This window comes from Lontra canadensis, unplaced genomic scaffold, assembly GCF_010015895.1.
Source record: "Lontra canadensis isolate GAN:19392208 unplaced genomic scaffold, GSC_riverotter_1.0 scaffold106, whole genome shotgun sequence".
Taxonomy (NCBI): domain Eukaryota; kingdom Metazoa; phylum Chordata; class Mammalia; order Carnivora; family Mustelidae; genus Lontra; species Lontra canadensis.
In genome coordinates this window covers 4919510-4940534 of record NW_022631100.1, presented here as the reverse complement: position 1 = coordinate 4940534, position 21025 = coordinate 4919510, and the positions used below count along the sequence as shown (strand labels likewise).

General features: G+C 36.5%; 1 protein-coding gene and 1 long non-coding RNA gene across 4 annotated transcripts in view; one reads left to right on the top strand and one right to left on the bottom strand.

Moving 5' to 3' along the window:
* Window positions 1–13649, top strand: part of COP1 (COP1 E3 ubiquitin ligase) — a 201039-nt gene extending 187390 nt beyond the window's left edge. For all 3 annotated transcript variants that reach the window (XM_032838827.1, XM_032838826.1, XM_032838825.1), the window contains 2 exons: window positions 11181–11225; window positions 13305–13649. In XM_032838827.1, coding sequence (XP_032694718.1) covers window positions 11181–11225; window positions 13305–13322 — 63 coding nt within the window. In that variant the 3' untranslated portion in view covers window positions 13323–13649. The remainder of the gene's footprint in view (window positions 1–11180; window positions 11226–13304) is intronic.
* On the bottom strand, window positions 12690–14321 carry LOC116855805. Its single transcript, XR_004380438.1, has 3 exons — window positions 14214–14321; window positions 12785–12786; window positions 12690–12700 (listed from the first exon to the last, which is right to left on the bottom strand). It is a non-coding gene; the product is annotated as an uncharacterized LOC116855805 (long non-coding RNA).
* Window positions 14322–21025: the final 6704 nt, after the last annotated feature.

Genomic DNA, 21025 nt, shown 5'->3' with positions numbered 1-21025 from the left:
TTTAACAAGGATGAAATCCCAAGTTTAAAGTAGGGTTGTTTGTTACCTGAAACTCAAACAAGGTAGGGAGAGAGTAGAATCACCGGATAGAAAACTTAAGATTCTTTTACATCCTGAGATAACCCTGAAGACGCGCTTGATCTGCCATGCAGTTGAAGTTCACAGTAACGATGCAAAGTTTTTCTGGAAAGATTTCATTTCTAATCACAGTAGTTACTTCAGGGACTCAGAAAAAGGGAGAGAGAGATACTTTTCTCCTATTCTTTGTACTGTTTGAATTTTTACCACAAATGTATATCACCAGTTGAAGTAAACCAATAAATATTAAAAAGAAAGGAAGGTGTCACAGTGACCTCTGAGGAATGGGATGTTCTTGTCTCCATTTTTTTTTTAATCCAGCAGCTTATTAACTCCCTTACTAATTTTAATTATCAATTTCTACATTCCTGGAATATTCTATGTGCATAATAATATGATCCACAAGTAATAAAAGTTTAATTTTTACTTTCCCAATTTTATACCTAATTTTTATTCATTTTAGTGTAATGTTGAAGGGAAGTGATGATACCTGGCATCTTCATCTTTTTACTCACAAAAGGGAAAACTTTTAAATATGTAAGATTTTTGTAGAAACCTTATAAGGAAGTTTCTTTCAGTTTTCAGGTTGCACAGAGTTCTCACCACAAATGAAGCTGGAGTATATTGCTTTCTTTTGTACCTATTGAAGATGATTTAATAATTATCTTTTAAATATTGAGTGATAATTTTTTTCTAATCTTAAATCAGTTGTACCTCATTGGAATAAGCCCAACTTGGTCAAGATGTATTATTCATATATATTATTAAAATTGACCTGCTGCTATTCCATTTGGGATTTTTTTCATCTATTTTCATGAAAAACTTTGGTCTAGAATCTTCCTTTCTTGCATCGTTCTTGTCACATTTTGATTTCATAATTATGTTAAGTTTCATGAAAAAAATTAAGGAGTCTTCTGTGGACAAATATGTGATATTAAAAGTACTCTGTTCTTGAATATTTGACTGAGCTTGTAGATAAAGCCATGTAAGCCTGAGGTAGAAAAAAGTTTTTGACAGTTGACTTTTTTTTTTTTTCAAGATTTTATTTATTTATTAAACACACAACGAGAGAGAGAGAGAGAGAGATCACGAGCAGGCAGAGAGGCAGGCAGAGGCGGGGAGGGAAGCAGGCTCCCCGCCGAGCAGAGAGCCCGATGCAGGGCCCGATCCCAGGACCCTGAGATCACGACCCGAGCCGAAGGCAGAGGCTTCAACCCACTGGCCACCCAGGAGCCCAACTTTTTTTTTTTGTTTTGTTTTGTTTTGTTTTGTTTTGTTTTGTTTTGTTTTAATGTCTTTCAGATGATGCATGTTTTCTTTGTCTTCTTGCTCACTTGTGGCCAGTTTTTTGTAAGAATTTTTCTACTTGGTTTAAGTATTCAAATTTGTTAACAAAATTTTTTATTTCCATTTTTTCCTACAAAATTACTCATTCTGAGAGTAGGAGTCAGTTCAATGTAATGCTTAACATTTGGGAAAAATTAAGTAAGAAAAGGGCTATATTCTGATTTTTGTTTAATGATTATCTTCCTTCGTTATAAAAGTTTATCATCATGAGTACCAAGACTTACACATAAAACCATTTTTGTTTTATGGGAGTCCATGAAGATAGTATGTCTGTCCATTTATTTAGGTGTTCTTTGATATCTTTCAACATTGTTTTATATTTTCAGCATGCAGATCTTAATATATTTTAAGCTTGTCCCTAAGTAGTTCATGTTTTTGATGCCATTGTAAATGGTATCTTTTTAAAATCCATTTGCTAATTATTCATTTTTAATTTATAGAAATATATTGATTTTGATACAATGACATCATATCTGACAACGCTGCTAGATCAGGTTATTAGTTTTAGTAGCTTTTTTGAATATTTATTAAGCTTTTCTACATAAGCAATCATGTCATTTACAAATAAAGATAATTTTACTGCTTCCTTTCTCATCTGTTTGTTTTTTCTTTCTTTTTCTTGACTGTTACATGGGTAGGACCTCTAATAGAAGTGGTAAAAGCAAACATCCTTCCCTTGCCTCCAGTCTGGAAGAGAAAGAGTTCAGTATTTGACCATTAAGTGTGATGTTAACTTAAAGCTTTTCATAGGAATTCCTTATAACCTTGAGGGATTTCCTTTCTGTTCTTCATTTGTTAGGAGTTCTTTTTATGAATAAGTTTTAAATTTTGTCATATTCAATTCTTTGTCAATTATGATTATGTGATTTTCCTGTTCTGTTTAAAATGGCGAATTACATTCTTTTTTTTTTTAATGTTAAGCCAACGAGAATATCTTGATAAATCCCAGTTAGACATGATGCATTATTCTTTGTATGTGGCAAAATTCTGTTTATTTTGTTAAGAGTTAAATCTGTTTGTGAAGGCATTTGGTCTGCATTTTTTTTTATAATGTCTTTCTGTGACTTTGTCTAATAAACTGAGTTTGGAAGTGTTCCTTTCTCCTGTTATTCTGACTTTATCTTTATCTTCTGGGAATTTGCATCTTTCATAGAATTTATACATTTCATTGCCTGTCAATTTTCTTGGCATAAAGTTGTTTATATTTATTCTCTATTCTTTTTAATAACTGTAGGATAATCCCCTCGTTCATTCCTGATATTGTTAATTTACATTTATCTTTTTTTAGAGATTTATCAATTTATTTCAAAAACTAACTTTTGTTTTTAATAATTTTTACCTATTTTTACCTTATTTTATTGATTTCTGCTTTTTATTATTATCATGTTTATACTTATGTCTAATTTACTTTTTTTCTCTTCTTAAGCTATACCTCATTACATTATTGATGTTAAACCTTTCTGCTTTATTATTACAAGCATTTAGAGAGATAATTTTCTAAGTGCTATTGTGACTAGTTATACAAATTTTGATATGGTGTGTGTGTGTGTGTGTATGTAAGATTTATTCATTTGTCAGAGAGAGAGAGCAAGAGCACACAAGCAGGGTGAGCAGCAGTCAGAGAGAGAAGCAGGCTTCCCACTGAGCAGAGAGCCCCATGTGGGACTTGATCCCAGAACCCTGAGATCATGACCTGAGCCAAAAGGCAGACATGTAACTAACTGAGCCACCCAGGCATCCCAATATGTTGTGTTTTTAGTATCTTTTAGTTCAATATAGTTTTTCATTTCCTTGGGGGTTCTTATTTGAGTCCCGATTATTTAAAATCTTCAAATATTTAGGGATTTTTTTAGGTGTCTTTTTGTTACTGTTTTTGAGTTTGGTTCTGTTTGGTCAGAGAACATACTTGCATAATTTCAGTCTTTTAAGTGTATTGAGATTTGTTTAATGGTCTGGCACATTGTCTTGGTGAATAGATTCACATGCACTTGAAAAGAATGTATACTTTTTGCCATTTAAGTGAGATTTATGTAAATGTTAATTTGCTCAGTTTATTTTGTTAATATTATTCAAGTCTTTTATGTCTTTGATTTATATCTGCTTATTCTTTAAATTATTGACAGAAGAGTATTGAAGTCTCCAAACACAAATGTGGACTTGTCTGTTCCATTCAATTCCATCAGTTTTGCTTTGTGTATTTTGACACTCAGTTTTAAATAATATATGCATTTAGGATTTTATAAAATTAATTATAATTAATTATAAAATATCTCTTCTTATCCTTGGCCATATTCTTTGTCCTAAAGTCTACTTTTTTAATTTTAATAGAGGCATTCCAGCTTTTTTTTTTTTTTTTAAAGATTTTATTTATTTATTTGACAGAGAGATCACAGGTAGGCGGCGGGGGGGATGGTGGGAAGCAGGCGTCCTGCTAAGCAGAGAGCCTGATGCGGGGCTCTATCCCAGGACCCTGAGACCATGAGCCGAGCAGAAGGCAGAGGCTTAACGCACTGAGCCACCCAGGTGCCCTGGCTTTTTTTTTTTTTTTTTTTAAGATTTATATATATATTTGAAGAGAGAATGCACGTTCATGCACAAATGGAGGAGGGGGAGGGACAAGTGTAGAGAGGGAGAGAATCTTTTTTTAATCAGACTCTGGATGGAGTACAGAGCCCCAACACAGGGCTTACTCTTACAACCCTGAGATCATGCATGACCTGAGCAGAAACCAAGAGTTGGATGCTTAATCAACTGTACCACCCAGATTCCCTGGCCATTCCAGCTTTCTTAGGATTAATATTTGCATAGTATATTTCCCCCTCCTTTTACTTTGTATCTTTGTTTTTTAAAATTAAAAGACTTTAAGTGTTTTATGGATAGTATAGAGTTGGTCTTGTTTTATCAAGTCTTAACAGTCTCTGCCTTTTCATTGTATTTACACCATTTACATTTTCTTATCAGTAACATTGGTTATTTGTCTACCATCTTGCTATTTGTTTTCTGTTTATTCTGTGTGTTCTATTTCCCCATGTTCTTCATTTCCTTTCCTTTCTTTTTAAATTATTTTTATAATTCATCTTATCTACTAACTTATTAGCTATACTAATTCTTTTTTAGTGGTTTCTCTAAGGTTCGTGATATTCCTATTTAACTTACCAAGGTCTGTCTTCAGATTATAACCCTTTATGCATTATGGAAGAATGTTAACAATAATATACTTCTATTTCCCTATTTTATCTTGTGCACTTTTGCTATCATATGTGTTACTTCTGTTTATAATAACCATAATGCATTGTTAATTATTTTTGCTTTAAATGGAAAATTATCTGTTAAGAAAATTAAAAACAAGAGAGCAAGTATCTTTTATATTTACCCACATATTAATGATTTACAGCACCCTTCATCTTTTTGTTTAGATCTGAGTTTTCATGTGGTATAAGAACTTTAACAGTTTCTTACAGTGCAGTTCTGCTATCTCAGCTTTAGTTTTTTTGAAAATAATCTTTTACTTTTGAATAATATTTCTAGGTTCACAATTTTCTTCTTTCATTACCTTAAAGATACTGTTTTATTGCCTTGCATTGCTTCTGATGACAAATTGGTGATGTTGTTCCTATATGTAATGTCTGTTTCTCCTCTGGCAGCTTCTAAGATTTCCTCTTTCTTACACGTTTTTAGCAGTTTATGATGTGCCATGATGTAGTGGTATTTGTGGGTATTTTGTGGTTTTTAGATTTGGAAAATTTTTAACTTTGTATCTTCTTATACTTTTTCTGACTCTTCTCCTCTATTTGAGATTCCAATTACATATTTGCTAGATTGTGAATTGTCTTATGGTCACACAAATGCTTTTTTTTTTTTTTTTTTTTAACCCTTCCCAGTCTTTCTCTTCTGTTTCCATTTCAATTTTCTTTTTCCCATGTCAAATTTGTTGATGTTTTAGCCTCCACTGTTTCATCCATTGCTATGTCCATCCTTTGAATTTTTCATTTGGGATAACAGTACTTCTCAGGTGGAGAAATTCCATTTGGTCTTTATAATTATGGGTTCCATTTCTCTTAGTAAGTTCATTGTTTCCTTTAAATACTTGAATATAGTTCTGTCTGCATTATGAATCCTCATTTTGTTGCTTCTATTATCTTTATCATTTTGGATCTGTTTTGTTCATTGATTTTCTTTTTCCTCCTGAGTCATGCGTTTTGCCTCTTGAATGCTGTACATTGTAATTGCTTCATTGTTGAGTGTCTGGATTTTGTTGAATGTTTTTAAGAGTCTTAAAGTTTGGGGGTGTCTGGCTGGCTCAATCAGTAGAGCGTGTGACTCTTGATTCCAGGGTTGTTAGTTCAAGCCCCACATTGGGTATAGAGATTACTTAAGTCGGGCTCTCTGCTTGGCGGGGAGCCTGCTTCCTCCTCTCTCTGCCTTCCTCTCTGCCTGTTTGTGATCTGTCTCTGTCAAAGAAATAAATAAAATAAAATAAAAAATTTAAAAAAAAAATGGGGGTTTTTAAAAAATAAGTTATAAAAAGAAAAGAGTATTAATGTTTGGGTTTTTTAAAAAGGATTTTTATTTATTTATTAGAGAGCACATGTATGGAGGTGGGTAAGGGGCAGAGGGAGAGGGAGAAGCAAACTCCCCACTGAGCAAGGAGCCTTGCATGGGGCTCCATCCCAGGACCCTGAGATCATGACCTTTGCCAAAGGCAGACGCTTAACCCACTGAGCCTTTTGGGCACCCCAAAGTTTGTCTTGATTGAAGGTTGTTTTGGGGGATAAACTTGATTTTTTGACTCATTTTTAAATTGTATTAGAGTGACTCTAGAGTAGCCGTCAGCAAACTTTTTCTTAAAGAACCACATTGCAAATATTTTAGGCTTTGCAGGCCATGCAGTCTCTGCTGCAGTTCCTCAGTTCTGCTACTCTAGTGCAGGAGCAGCCATAGACAGTATATGATCAAATTATCACAGCTACGTTCCATTAAGACTGAAATACCAAATACAGGCATTAGGCTAGATTTGGCCTATAAGCGATAGTTTGCTGATCCCTGGTCTAGAGAACCATTTACTTTAAGGCTAATTTAGCCTTCCTAACAAGACATGGCCCATTTGGGTACTCTGCTGAATGTTGTAGATGTTCAGGGAGGTTTCTTCACTATGGCTGCTCAAAGCTCAAACATCCCCTAACTCCGTGTGAAGTCTGGTATTTGATAATGTTATTATAGATTGTCAGTAGTTGTACTTCCCCTGTTCATTGTTATTTTCCTGGCCTTGTTTAGTTTAACCCTGTTTATATGTAGTTTATTATAACAACATACAATCAAGGAGACAGACCCCCATGCAGATTCCTGGAGTGCTGCTTTTGCTTTCTCCTGTGGTACTTGGCCCTACAAACTCCAGCTGTAGTACAGATATACTGAACTTGTTCCTGTCTCCTCAGCTTAGTAAGCTATGGTCTGCTTATAGATTCCTGTTTGAATTACCCTTCTTGCTTTGGGGTTCGGAAGTTGCCTCCAAGCAGAAAGCCAGGGTAATTAGAGGACTCACCTTCTTATAAGGATCATAGTCCAATACGGCCTGTTACCCAATGTTGTCTTAAATATTTTGTTCGGTTTTCTAGTTGCTTATAGCAGGACAGCAAATCCATTCTGTTTATTCTGTTCAAGCCATAAATGGAAGTTATTTTTTTAACATATTCATTTCTTTCTCTCTTTTTTAAAAGATTTTATTTACTTATTTGTCAGAGAGAGAGAGAGAGAGAACAAGCAGGCAGAGGCAGAGAGGAAGTAGGCTCCTCTCTGAGCAGGGAGCCTGGTGTGGACTCAATTCCAGGACCCTGGGATCATGACCTGAGCTGAAGGCAGATGCTTAACTGACTCAGCCACCCAGGCCTCCCCACCATATTAATTTCTATAGTAAAATCATTTCACATTCAGAATCATTTCTGTCAGTCTCTAAGAATAAATCCTCCAATTGCAAACTAAGCAAGCTTGCTCAGCGTTGTAACATATTAGTTATAATGGCACTTTTTATAAGCAAGCTAGCAAAGAGAAAATTGTTCCAGTAGATGTTAGTTTTGTTTCAGTATACCTTAGTATAGTATCAATGGCTTCAAGCAAGTTGGTATTATGTTTGTGTATATGTCTTCTGTTTTTATAAAAGACTTACTGCTCTTTTTTCCGTTATTTTAAAAAAAATCTCTCTGTATTAAGAAAATAGTAGGTACATGATTAGCTTAACCCTGAGCAGAGTTTTGCAGCAAAACTGCCAATTTTTTTTTTTTTCCCCCAGTATGTCTAAACTGCCAGTTTTTAAGGTGGAGAGGAAAAAAATAATGAGACTTACTGGCTGGCACTTTTATTTTATTTAGCAAGTAAAAGCAGCCCACTGAGCCAGAACTTAACATACATTAAGGCTATGGCAGACTTTAGCTACAGCTAAGAATTACCAGTGATTCAAAATGTAAACAAGAATCATTAAAAAAAACTGTAGTAATAATCTTGTGCTTATCACTTCTATACCTCTATGCTGAAGTAAAATACCTGGTTTTATTTTTCTAATGCATGCAAAAGTTAATTTATCTTATGCTAATATTTGGCTAAAAGACAGTTTAATCCTAAATCCCTTTAAAAGTTCATGGTCTTAGGACACCTGGGTGGCTCAGTCAGTTAAACAGCTGACTCTTTTGATTTCAGTTCAGGTCATGATCTCAGGGTCTTAGGATAAGGCCCTGTATTGGGCTCCCCACTCAGCAAGGAGTCTGCTTGAGGATTCTCTCTCCCTTTGCCTCTGCCCCAACCCATTTCCGCACCCACTCTGGTATGCACTCACTCTCTCTGTCTCTCTCTCTAAAATAAATAAATCTTTATAAAAAATAAAAGTTCATGGTCTATACAGGGAGGGGCATACTGAGATGTAAAGCTGTTTTTCTTTCATTGTTTGTTACTTTGGATAGTTTTGAGTATTTCAAAGAAACTGGGACACTTGTCAGCTATATATGAGTCCCCCCCCCCCCCAAAAAAAAACAATGCCAGCTGGGCAGTTGTGTTGACTTACTTGTAAATGAAATGTGTATTTCCACAGGAAAAGATATAGAATTAACCCTTTGGTAGCATGTAATATGGTACCATCTTTAATGCCATAATAGTCCTGAGGTTAGAGACAATATTATTCATTTCGGAGAGCTATCAGATATCTTCCTTCTTGGGTTTAGCTTAGTAATTGTGTAAACCTCAAACTCCTCTTATGTGATAATCTAACTAGATTAGATTCTCTTACCTATATTAAGCCCAGTTTTTCATACTGTATGATAATATACCATGCTTTTCTAAGCTTTCCTTCCACCAAGAATTAGAACTATGAATTATAGAGTTCATAAAGTCTGTAACTGGTAGAGGTAGATCCCTCTCTTCTCCGGGATTGAGTCCTTATCTCCACCAGCTTTCTCCACCTTCTTCATTTGTATTAAAGGTGACTAGGACCAAAGTGGCAGAGAGAGTGCCTTAGGCTATAAATTCTCACCACCCTGACATTGTTTGTTCCCACAGCAGAGGGAGCAATTCTCAGTGACTGCAACATCAAATGATGGGTGGCAGTTGCCTTCTTAGATACTGGAGTCATTCCTCAAGCAGAAATTAGATTGATCATTGCTGTTTGTAGCTTCAGTCCTGGATGGTGTTCACGGAAGAATCATTTCTGGGTCCACTGGTGACAGTTGTGATACCACATAGCTTGTTTAAAATTCTTTCTAGAAAGAAATCCACATGGTACCATACCATGCTTCTTTTGTTTTCTGAGGCAGGCATAAAAATTCTGCCTTTTGACCAGCTCAGAGTGAATTATTATATTCCTTAATGATACTCCAAATTCTCTCCAACCAGCTTCTTAATTCCGGTAGCTAAAAGAGTAAATAAATCTCAAATTTATCTCTGTCTACTAACCCCACCCTCAGTCCTATATGGAAGTATTAATTCTACGCTCATTTGGTCCAGAAGTAGCCTGTAATTCCCCAAAGTAAAATATTGAAACTAATTCTATAGTGGGTACTCTTACTTGTGTTACTGTTTTCAAAAATACAGGTGCTGATTTAAGTGAAAACCTCAGCCAGGAACGTATCAGTGTAGGGGAAGAAAGAGTATTCCTTAACTCTCTTAGGGGCCCTGACTGGATCTAAAAAGTATACAAGACAGATTGACAGGAGAAAACCATACAAATTATCTAATAGAAGTTTTACATGTTGTCAGAACCTTCATAAGGAAATGGCGACCCAAATAAACAGACCTTTATATTTTATGCTAGGTGTGATGAAGAGTGGGTTGTGGTGTAGAAATGTGGATAGATTAAGGAGTATGAGGTAATTGTTGAAAGTTGGGAGAAACTTAGCAAGTTCTGTTAAGATTCTTCTTGGAATCCCTTTGTCTTTGGAGATAATGATGCTTCTTTACTCTGGGAATAGGGAAAGCACCTCTCACATGAGGGTTTTATGACCTGTTTCAGGGGAAAAGGATAGAGTGAGTGGGAGGTCAGGGTGACTTTTCCTGCTTCTGCTGTTTTCTCAGACTCCTTTAGCTTAAAATATTCAAATATGTCAAGGTACCATATTTTGGGCTGTGTTTCCTGAACCCCATCATCAGTGATTCCCATGCTTACCCCCAGAAAAAACATCTTTATATTACTTTGTCACACTGCTATGACCATTGATGTTACCTACCATTGACTACATCCAAGGAATATTCGGATTCCCAAAATTTGGGGGATAGTGGAAGAAATTATTTATTTTCTCTTACACCATTAGCAACCAGATGAGCAGTTTTTTAAGTCACTTTACTAGGAATCAAAGGAAAAATTAAAAAATAGGAATGTATAAGTTTGTAGAGCACAGATGTCTTATATGAAGAAACTTAAGTTTAACTCATATTGGCTTTCCTGGCATACAAGTCAATTTTTCTTTTCTTTCTCTATCTCACTTTGTTTTGAAGCCAAAAGACTTCTGTGTACTTCCAAGCTCCAGAGTCCTACTAGACTCCCTGTTTCTAATAGGAAGCGTGTCCCAATTCTTCTTACTTAATTAAACTCAGTCTTATCCATTCCTTTTCCCACCCTTCCTACTCTTTAGAGAAATGTTTTTCCCCCTAAGGCTTAGAATGTAATAGATATGTTAAATAGCTAAATTCTGTTGAAGTAATCACCAAAGTTATTAAAATGCATATACTGAATGATTGAATAATTAAAAGGAAACATAGCCTTTCTTCTGCCAGATGAATAGTCACTTTTTTTTTTTTTTTTTTTTTTTGGGTGGTGGTTTCCTGATACCAGATAGCTCCCCAAAGAGATTATGCCAGAGATGTTGACAACATTTATATCAATTGTATCAATTGTTTCATGAGAGAAAGGGAATGAAGGGAGAGTTTTCTGTGGAAAGGATTATAATAACTTTGTTTTTCTCAAATTACTCTCATTTTTTCATTTTATTTGAACCTTTGTCTCTCTTATTTTCCTTCCAGTGGTAATCTGTTTTTCTTTACATTTGAAATTTTCCTACTCTGTTTTCAATTTTATTTTTCTTGTTCAAACTTAATCGTCAAAATTTGGGATTTTCTTTTAAAATCGGTAGTTAAAACATGTTAAAGTTGGTTCTCCACTTTAGATTCTATTGATGTCTGGGGTGAAATGAGAAATGAAGGATGAAAGGATATTACTCTCTTGGACTGTCTTCCAGGAAATCCTTCTCTATACATTAAAAGTTCTTACTCTTTTCTAGGAGTCCAATGTGCTGATTGCTGCTAACAGTCAGGGTACAATTAAGGTAAGCCATGGTATACATCTTCATTTTAAATTCAGATCCGTTTTTAGACTCTAACAGACTATAACATGGAAATGCAGAGTTGTACTAAGCCTTAGAGATCATTCCACGTCATGGTCTCTGTCCATGTAAAATGGCTTTGAGGGGAGGTTATATGAACATCAGATAGACTGATAGCTGGTCAGAATGAAAAATGGATGAAGACTATTAAGTACTCACTGTGGGCCAAGCACTGCTGCTTCTGTTATGCAGGTGTGTTCAGTGGACAAAATCCAAGATAAAGCATGGGATGCTTAGACATTCACCGGATTTAAAAAGTATCTGGTCTTATTTTACTCTTCTTTTCCTCATGTTTGTCTTCCTTTTCTTCCCTGACAAGTAGGGTTTTCCTCAGTTGCCAAGGGAAGAAAAGGTATTTTAGTGTTTCACTGAAAATTGATCATGTGATCATTCCAGTAGTGTAATTTGGAAATTTAAATGTCTCTTGGCATACAGTCACAAATTTTTTATAACATAGCTTTCCACATACTTTTCTTTGTAGTTAGGAGCTTATGGAATTAATAATGTTATCTGATTATACTATTGGATATTTAGCACTTGAGCATGACACACTAGATAAATCCTGAGCTGAGCAGGGAACTTCTTAAACAAAACACCATTTGGGGTAGGGATTTTAGTACATGAGTTTGATTAGCACTAATTCTGTGGTTGTCTGTTCTTTCTACATATTCTCTGCTGACAGAGAAATATCAGGAAGTGGTCTTTTAAAAATGATGTTTATTTATTTCTTCTGCCACTTAGCATTAATTTTGCTGTAGCTTCCTTCCACTCATCCCAAGTGGAGAATGACCCAGCAACCAAGGGAGCAAACCTAAGCCTAACACATTGTCCTATGGAAATGAATTAAGTAAACTCAAAGCAGAACTGCACCGTTAGCTGGTTAAACTGATTTACATGTACACTCCTTTTTCTTCAGCTAGTTTCTTTATTTGGAAAGCCTCTCTAGAGAGCCATGGACAACTTGAATGAAAGCCAGACTTTTGAACTGATTGGTGTTATGTTCTGGAATCTCAAGAAAGATGGTAGAAGGTCTTGGAATCTCTGTTTTACATGGCGCTCTGTAGTCTCTCAGTTTTGCTTTATTCTCGTGGCGAGGCATGTCTTGAAAAAGCTGCACCTTATTCTTCAGCAAGTTTGGACTTAATTGAGATTGCTAACCTATCTGCAGAAAGCTCAAAACTACACATGTACTTACAGAACCTCAGTGACAACTCAAGGTTTTATTCAGTGGCATTGACCTCTTTTATTAAATCGGCTACTTGCCAAATATAAAGACAAAAAGCATCCTGGAAGCACAGGTACAAGTTAAGCCTTAGCACAGCAGGAGGGGAAAAGTTGCTCCTTTAGTTCTTTGCCACCTAGAATTGCAGTCTCCATATAACATAATCCTTTTGACAGTGTCTTATTGTCCTCAGCTTCTTTGTCCTTTCTTAGATATTTCTTCAACTATTTCATAACTCATCATTGCTGCTGCTGCTCGTTTTTACTTTTAGCAGTAGGACAACTTTTCATATGACAAGATAGGACTTGAACTCTAATAACTAACACAATACCTTGACATCAGATGATTGACTAGAAAATGAATGAAGCACTAGGAAAAGGCGAGATTTTAGGTTCTGTATGTTTTTGATTGTTATAAACTCTTTATCAGTGGAAGAAATAAATAGATTAAAATCCTGAGCAGCAATACTTAACATTTTCTTTAGAATATGGAAAGCTACAAGCATAAGTTCAAAACCATTCTATCACCTGGTTCATTTATCTGTATGTTTTATGTAATTTAAAGGCTCCTTAGTTAACTGTGGAGCTAACTAATCTGAAAGTTTCATGCAACTGTTGAATTGAAAGGAAGGAAGGATCCATGTCTAATCCCTTCAAATTCTTTAGCATTTTAGCAGTTAGGAAAAGTTTTCTTGATATGGTTCTCCATTTACAGTACAGTAAAGATTCATTAAACTGTTTCCGTATTTCAGAATGGTTATATCAAACTGATCCTTTTTTTCTTGTTCTTCCCCCAATTAGGTGCTGGAGTTGGTATGAAGGGTTTACTCAAGTTAAATTGTGTTTGATCCTGCTGAAATACATCTGCAGCTGACAATGAGAGAAGACAGAAACTGTCATGTAATGTCTCTCCCCAAAGTCATCATGGGTTTTGGATTTGTTTTGAGTATTTTTTTCTTTTCCTTTTCTTTTCTCTTTCATGACCTTTGGGACATTGGGACTACCCAGTGAACTCTCCACCATCAATGTAACTCTATGGACTTTGCTGCTGTTGGTGGTGTGGTTATCTAATTTTTGTGATAGGGAAAGAAATTCTTTTGAATAAAAATAAATAACAAAAAAATAATAAAAGTTTATTGAGCCACAGTTGAGCTGCGAAAGTCTTTGTCAAAGATGGCAACAGATAATCTTTTCAAGAAGTCACACACATGAACTATGAATAATTTGTAAAGTCCTTATTTCCCAACCTCTTTGGAATTCTGCATATCAACATAAATGCAAAGATAGATGGATTCCCTTGTAGGGAATGTAATGTTTATAGTAGGTGGGAAAATTAGTTAACTTTACCTTACATATTCATTCTCTGACCAGATTTATATCATCAGCAAATACCATACTTCAGTCCCTCTGGATCTGGCCATGGATCTAACATTTGACCAGTTGAGACCACATTCACACAGAAAGGGAATGGCTGGCTTAGTTGGTAGAGCATGTGACCAGGGTCGTGAGTTCAAGCCCCAAGTTGGGTGCAGAAATTATGTTAATTAATTAATTAATTAAAAAAAAAAAAACAGGAAGGGAATATCAGTCTGTGGCAGCTGTTGTCTTTGCCTTTGCAATGTTGCCTAGACATACTTTAAGCCCTAAATGTAGCCAAACCACCTTCAGTTTGTTAAATCGTAGCTATCAGATAGTCTTAGATATTAGTACCATCCTCAGCTGTCAACCCTGACTTTGAGCAGGGGTTAACAAACTTCTGGAAAGGGGGCCAGATAGCCTATTTTAGGCTTTGAAGATCATGTGGTGTCTGCTATAATTATGCATCTCTGCCATTGTAGCAGGAAAGTATCCACAGACGTAGCAGGAAAAGAATTTGAAGCCCAATTTCCCCAATTACCAAGCCATATAATATCTTACTTAGACTGTCTAGTTAATTTTATGTTGTTTTCAGTTTGTAAAAAGGAATAAATTAGTAGTTTGAGTAGCAGGTCAAGCAAAAGTATTGTGAAATGTGTGAGCACTTTTTAGAAATAGATAAAAACAGAATTATACCCCACACATATTTTATAAAAACAGATGCATGGAGAAGCTTGGTATGGACAAATACACGAATGGTAAGGGTAATTGGAATATCCCACCGTATCCCTCTACACTCAAAATTACTGGGTTCTCATTTCATTATCTGAAACCTTCGGGTCAAAAGCATTTTGGAATTTAGAACTTTTTGAATTTTAGAAAAGTAATAAAGTACATATACTGTATATTACATAACACCATCCAACAGAGTCTGGAGCAACACTCTGTTATCAAGTACATTAATATTTGTAGCAAAATGTATGAATGTTTACATTATATGAGATTAATAAGGGTTAAAAATAGTTTTGTATCAATTCAGACAGTTTTTCCCACCGAATGAGTTTGCCTCAAACTTAGGTGAAATTTTCAGTGTGCAGACCTTCACGACAATTATATCTTATTCATTTTGGGGAGTGAAGCACCTGATAAACTTTTGGACTCAATTTTGAAAGGAAAGGTCACTATCATTCAAAAATTACACCTGTCAACCAGAACAATGTTAGGCATCCTTCATTTCTAAGATGAATGAATGACCTTTTGCAAAGATACAGGAAGAATATTCAAATATAGATTCTTTACTTAAAGAACTTAAGCAGATATGTTCAGAAAATCATCGAAATGGGAAGCAAAGAATTAACGCCTCTTTTAATGCATTTAAATAAAAGATTACCATGGTTTTTAATTTGGTCTGACTTTTTTTTTTATGTTTTATTTCAAGCTATTGTAAGGTCATGTTAATTTCCATATGTATGGAAGGATACAGTAGGTTACCTTTATTAGTTATGAAAGGGACTCAACTTTTAAATAAATTATTTATTTATTTGTTATTTATTTATTTTATATTTATTTATTTCAAGCTATTGTAAGGTCATGTTAATTTCCATATGTGTGGAAGGATACAGTAAGTTACCTTTATTAGTTATCAAAGGGACTCAACTTTTAAATAAATTATTATTTTTAAAAGGCAGTGCTTTACTTAAATTTGTGTTTTTAACTTTTTCTTACAAATAGTGAGAAATCATTTTTAAATTTGAATCTTTGAAAGATTTCAGCATCAAACTATATCACTGTTCCTTGGAAGAGTAACACAATAGTTAAATAAAAATTAACAATAATGTACATTTTAACCCCAGAAGAACTTCTAACTCAAAAATATGGGTCTTCATGTTTTAACCTAATCTTTATTTCAGTGGATTTGCAGGGGTTTCTTAGACATGGTTGAATTTATTCTCAGGCACACAACTTCTACTTAAGACACATTAAAGATTGAAGAACTTTGTAAAATTCTTCTGAGAAAATTTAGTTAATAGACATCAAAAAATTTGTGGTACTGAGCCACAACTTCAGAAAGATGAGCGTGGCTGGACCATTAAGCAAGGAAGAGATGAGCACAGTGTAAGTTTGAGGGCGTAGGGGAAGCCAGCAGATGTGCAGGGCCTTCTAGGGTATGGTTGAGAATTTGAATTTTGTTATAGAAGCAGTTAATAGGAAGGCTTAAGTGGAATGACATACTTTGCTTTATGGTGAAAGGTTAGATAAGAACAAGAGTGCTATTAGAAAGGTGGTGAGTCAGGAGTTAATGGTGGCTTCAACTGAAGTGGTAGCATGATCCAACCTAAAAACCTTTTCATCTTGATGGAGTTTGCCATAGTTTTAATTCCTGTATCTTGGAAGATTCTTGATTAAAGTCATTTTCTCACAGTAATTTGTGGCAATAAAGACTACAACTCAGCAAATCTTAAACCACAAGTGTGGCTCTTGAGAACCTCATGGCTAGAAATGCTATCTTGGGAACCCCACTTCTCCAGTCTCAGAACTAGAAGATACTTAGGCTTGGTTCTGAATATAGAAGTATTGGCAATTGACCTGAGTGTAATTACTCAAATGTAACAGGGATTTATAGGAAAAGTCTGCTTACTTAGAAATGAGACTTAAGGCAGTGCTAACTTAGATGCCGAGCCTGTTGTTACATGACATTAAATACAATAGTAGCACCTTATAGTTCCTCCCAGAGTGGATAGTTACCAACCTCTCTGTGGCTTCTGGTTTATGTGGGGCACTCTTGGGTTTTTGGACTGAAGAGAAAAACCATAGTGATTGTTCTAGAAGTACTTGTTGAGATCCTGCTTTGTGTAAGTGAGGCACTACATACTAGGCATATAAAATAAAATATGATCCCTCATCTCAAAAAGCTTATTGTCCAGTGGGAGAAACAGATATGTAGACAGTGTATAAGTACCATAGTAGGTATAAATTTTAGAGATATATAGTAACAACATAACCTGAATGGTGGGAGACTAAGGGCTGGGAGTAGGAGTGGTTATCAGGAATTATTTTCCTGGTGGAAGTAACAGTTGAATCCCGAAGAGCAAGTAAAGAGTTCAAGCTTACTCTTAAGAGTAAGAGGCAAAGGAACATTCCAGACCAAGGGAAGCCAAGAAATTGGTCCAACTAGTGACCAAAGCTGGGACAATTTGAGTAACAAAATAAACTATTATTGGAGTATAGATTATAATTCAAAATTAAATATTCATGAGTACTTACTGATGTAAATGATTGAATAAACAAAGGGAGAGAAGGAGAAATTTCCCATGCAGAATTCCCAATTGTGTAAGGGGATAGAATATAATGCCCCACTCCTTAAAAAAAAAAAAGGACCTACCGTACTCTTTGAAAGCAAGTCAATATGGACAGCTTAGGTCTTTTTTTAAAAAGCTTTTATTTAAATTCTAGGTAGTTACCATGCAGTGTAGTAATAGTTTCAGGTACACAATATAGTGAGTCGATTCTATACTCAGTGCTCATCATAAGTGCATCTTAATCCCCTTCACCTATTTCACCCATTTCCCCCGTCCACCTGCCCTTTGGTAACCATCAGTTCGTTCCGTATAGCTAAGAGTACAGTGGGGCACATGGGAGGCTTAGTGGGTTAAGCAGCTGACTCTTGGCTTTAGCTCAGATCATGATCTCAGGGTTGTGAGGTCGAAGCCCCACGTCGGCAGGCCCTGTATTCAGTGGGGTATCTGCTTGAGGATTCTCTCTTTCCCTCTGCCCCTTCCCCCCACACTCCCTCTAAAATAAATATTTTTTTTTAAATGTACAGTATGGAAAGAAGTAACTGAACAATGGAGAAACCTGACAATCACTACCTTACCCATGTGATCAGCGTCAACCTCATATGTGGCACTACAAGGATTCTTTCTTTTACCTGAGATCTTTACAGTTTCTCAATGTGAGGAGAAATCTTTTCATTTGTATATGGTTTTAATTTGTTCTCAGTTTTCTGTGAGTCATGTGTCCTTGATCAGTTTGAGAAGCAAACTCCCTAGTACCCAAGTTCTGGGCCAGATCTTGGACTGAACTGGGTAGGGATTCTCATGAATTCTAAGTTAAAGTTCCAAAATGGGGGCAGTCTAGGTTAACCAATAATTTTTTTAAAGATTCTATTTATTCTAAGTAAACTCTACACCCTACATGGGGCTTGAACTCACAACCCCAAGATCAAGAGTCTCATGCTCTGCTGACCAGAGCCAAACACATGCCCCCAGGTTAACCAGTTATTGTGCAAAATATTTTCCATGTCCCTGAAGATGATTTTAAGGATTTTCTTATATGCACTGCTTTTGTCCTATGTTGAGTGCTAATCTGTGATCAGAGGTTAGGAGCCCTTTGGAAGAACCACATGAAAAAATAGTCTTCAGCAATTTCAAGAGAAAGAACCAAAGCAGATACAAGTGACACTCCATATTCACCTTTAGTTTTATAGCTCCAAAAGAGTGTTTTATTTTAGAAACTTTTCTGCATGAGCTTCAGTGGAATGTCAGCCTAATAATTATGTTGACTCCACTGGTAGTGTCCTCAGCTAGTGGTCTATGACAGTTATGGGCTGTTGCTCAGAAGGGATGAGTAAGGGCATTGAGACACTTGGATATGGTGGCTGTATTCATTCAACAAAAATTTGAGTGCCTATTTTGAAACAGTATCTTCTAGGCTAAGGGGCAGCAGCCTTTTTCTGTGAAGGGCCAGATAGGCTTTATGAGCTATATAGTCTCTGTCACAACTAATGTGGGAAACAAAGGTAGAAGAAAAATTACAAAATTTCCTTACTACCTACAGCCCATTGACAAGTCCTTGAAACAGAGTGACGTTCCTCTAGGGACTCAACTGCCTTGATGTTAATACTTTGCGAAGGGCAAAAGACAATCCTAGCCCAACCGCCCACCCCCAGCCCCAGGATCCTGTAAGTCTAATTTAACATATAAAAATTCCTTTAAAGGGGCACCTGGGTGGTTCAGTGGGTTAAGCTTCTGCCTTCGGCTCAGGTCAATGATCTCAGGGTCCTGGGATTGAGCCCTGCATCGGGCTCTCTGCTCAGCGGGGACTCTGCTTCCCGCTCCCCCTCTGCCTGCCTCTGCCTACTTGTGATCTTTCTCTCTCTCTTAAATAAATAAAATCTTAAATAAAAAAAAAAATTCCTTTAGAAATTTCCTTTATCTCTAAACCCTCCAAGATACGTGTTGGCAATCATCCCCCAAGCATATAGCCCACGATACACATCTGAAGGATCTCATAAGTAAGGTTTTATTAGACAGTAATAAATGACTTTTTCCCAACAATAGCTAGCCCTCTCAAGGTCCTGGAAAATTTCCAAAATTCCTTAGAGACTTATGCTATCCCTAACCCCCTCCCAACTTGGAAGTATATAATGAGCCACTCCTCATGACCCCAGTGAAGTTCTTTCTGCCCAAGGGTTCTGTCCTCATGCTTTAAGAAAACCACCTTTAGGCACCAAAGATTGTTGAGACATTCTAACATTCTTTCCTACATCAACAACTACTTAATTCTTCCCCTGTAGCATGGAAAAGCTGCCCTAGACCTGCTCATAAAATGTAGACAAATGAGTGTGGCTAGGTTCCAATGAAACTTCATGAATGGATGCTGAAATTTGGATTTCAGTTAATTGTCATATAGCACAATATTGTTTAAAAGTTGCACTTTCAACCATTTGAAAATGTAAATTGCTTATGAGCCATACAACAACAACAGGGGCACCTGCTGGATGTGGCTTCCCAGCTATGGAGTTTGCTGACCTGTTCCAGGTGTTCACCAAACAGCTGTGGCAAGAAAAAGAGGAAAACCATGGAAAGTGCAATCTCTCCCGAGCTTGCGTTCTAGTGGGTAAAAGTCTTTCTGCAGCAATGATGTTCTCTTCCCGTGACGGTGTGTTTAGCACAGCAACTTGGAAGACCATTTTGGAGAGCCCACGACTAAAAGCTTTTTTGGAGGATTGTGTAGCGATTTCCATAGGAGTGCAACAAGCACTGGTGATGTGTGTGTGTTTTCAGAGAACCAGGGGACCCTCTTTTCTGCTAGAGCTTGGTAAACAGTGAGATATTTTGGGCTTCTTCTTGTCAGAGTGGAATACGGAGATCTCTACAATGGCGTGCACTCGAACAGAGAGGCCTGAGAAGTTTGGGGTTGAGGTGATTTTCACTGAATTCTCTGGCAGGTCTGTGCTTACGATACAGCCTGTTGAGTGAGTGTGGGGAAGCAGAGGATATTTTGCAAGACTGGCTTTTTCCCTCCCTTTCTTTCCTTTCTGGTTCTTTGATCCTGAGCTACTGAAATTTCCTTTCTGAATATAAAAGAAGGCTTCTCAAGTTCATAGCACTTATGTGAAGATTTGGAGCTCAGCTGATTTTTTTTTCCTTTTGGTATGACTGAGTCTCTTATAAGTATTCATATATATTTTATGGCTAATGCCTGAACTCTGGCTAATTTGGGGGTAGGGAGGTTAAGTTTTTGAAAGATGCAGCGAAGTTACATGTCCTAAATGAACCAAATTAGCCACTGTTAAAAGCCAGCCCAGTTAATAAGCACTTTACATTTTTTTCAGTATTCTTCAGGTTTAAAGACCAAACTCCGGCCAGTGTTTGTGCTATGAGAGTCTGCACTCCCAGTTTCCAAATTCTGTTTGGCCCGTCCCAGGAGAGACATCTTATGGGCCCTGTGGTTCTCTTGGGGAAAGTCAGCCTTCTGTTCACAGAACCAGCGTACGGTGTTCCTGGGCTACTGGATTGCAAAGCTGTGCAGCACAGTTTCAGTAATAGATCTTTTCTGGAAAGGCCTCTGGCACCCTTGGAAATTAAAAAGCACTGCATGAATATGGGCTAGCATTAGCATCTGCATATTAAAATTGTAGTCTCTCCTCTTCAATTTTTTCCCATTATGAAGAATAATGAAGTGTAAAGTATAAAAATTGCAAGCAACAAAACGATGAAAGTTTGAAAGGTTAGATGAGGTGTTTGTGAGGCCGGGGGCCCGGGGATCCATAAAACGGCACTGTTCCTTGTCCTTTCTGGACTTAGCATCTGCCTGGCAGCTGACCTGCCAAAGGCCCCCTTCACCGCTGCCGTGAACAGTTGGCTTAGGAGAATGCCCAAAGG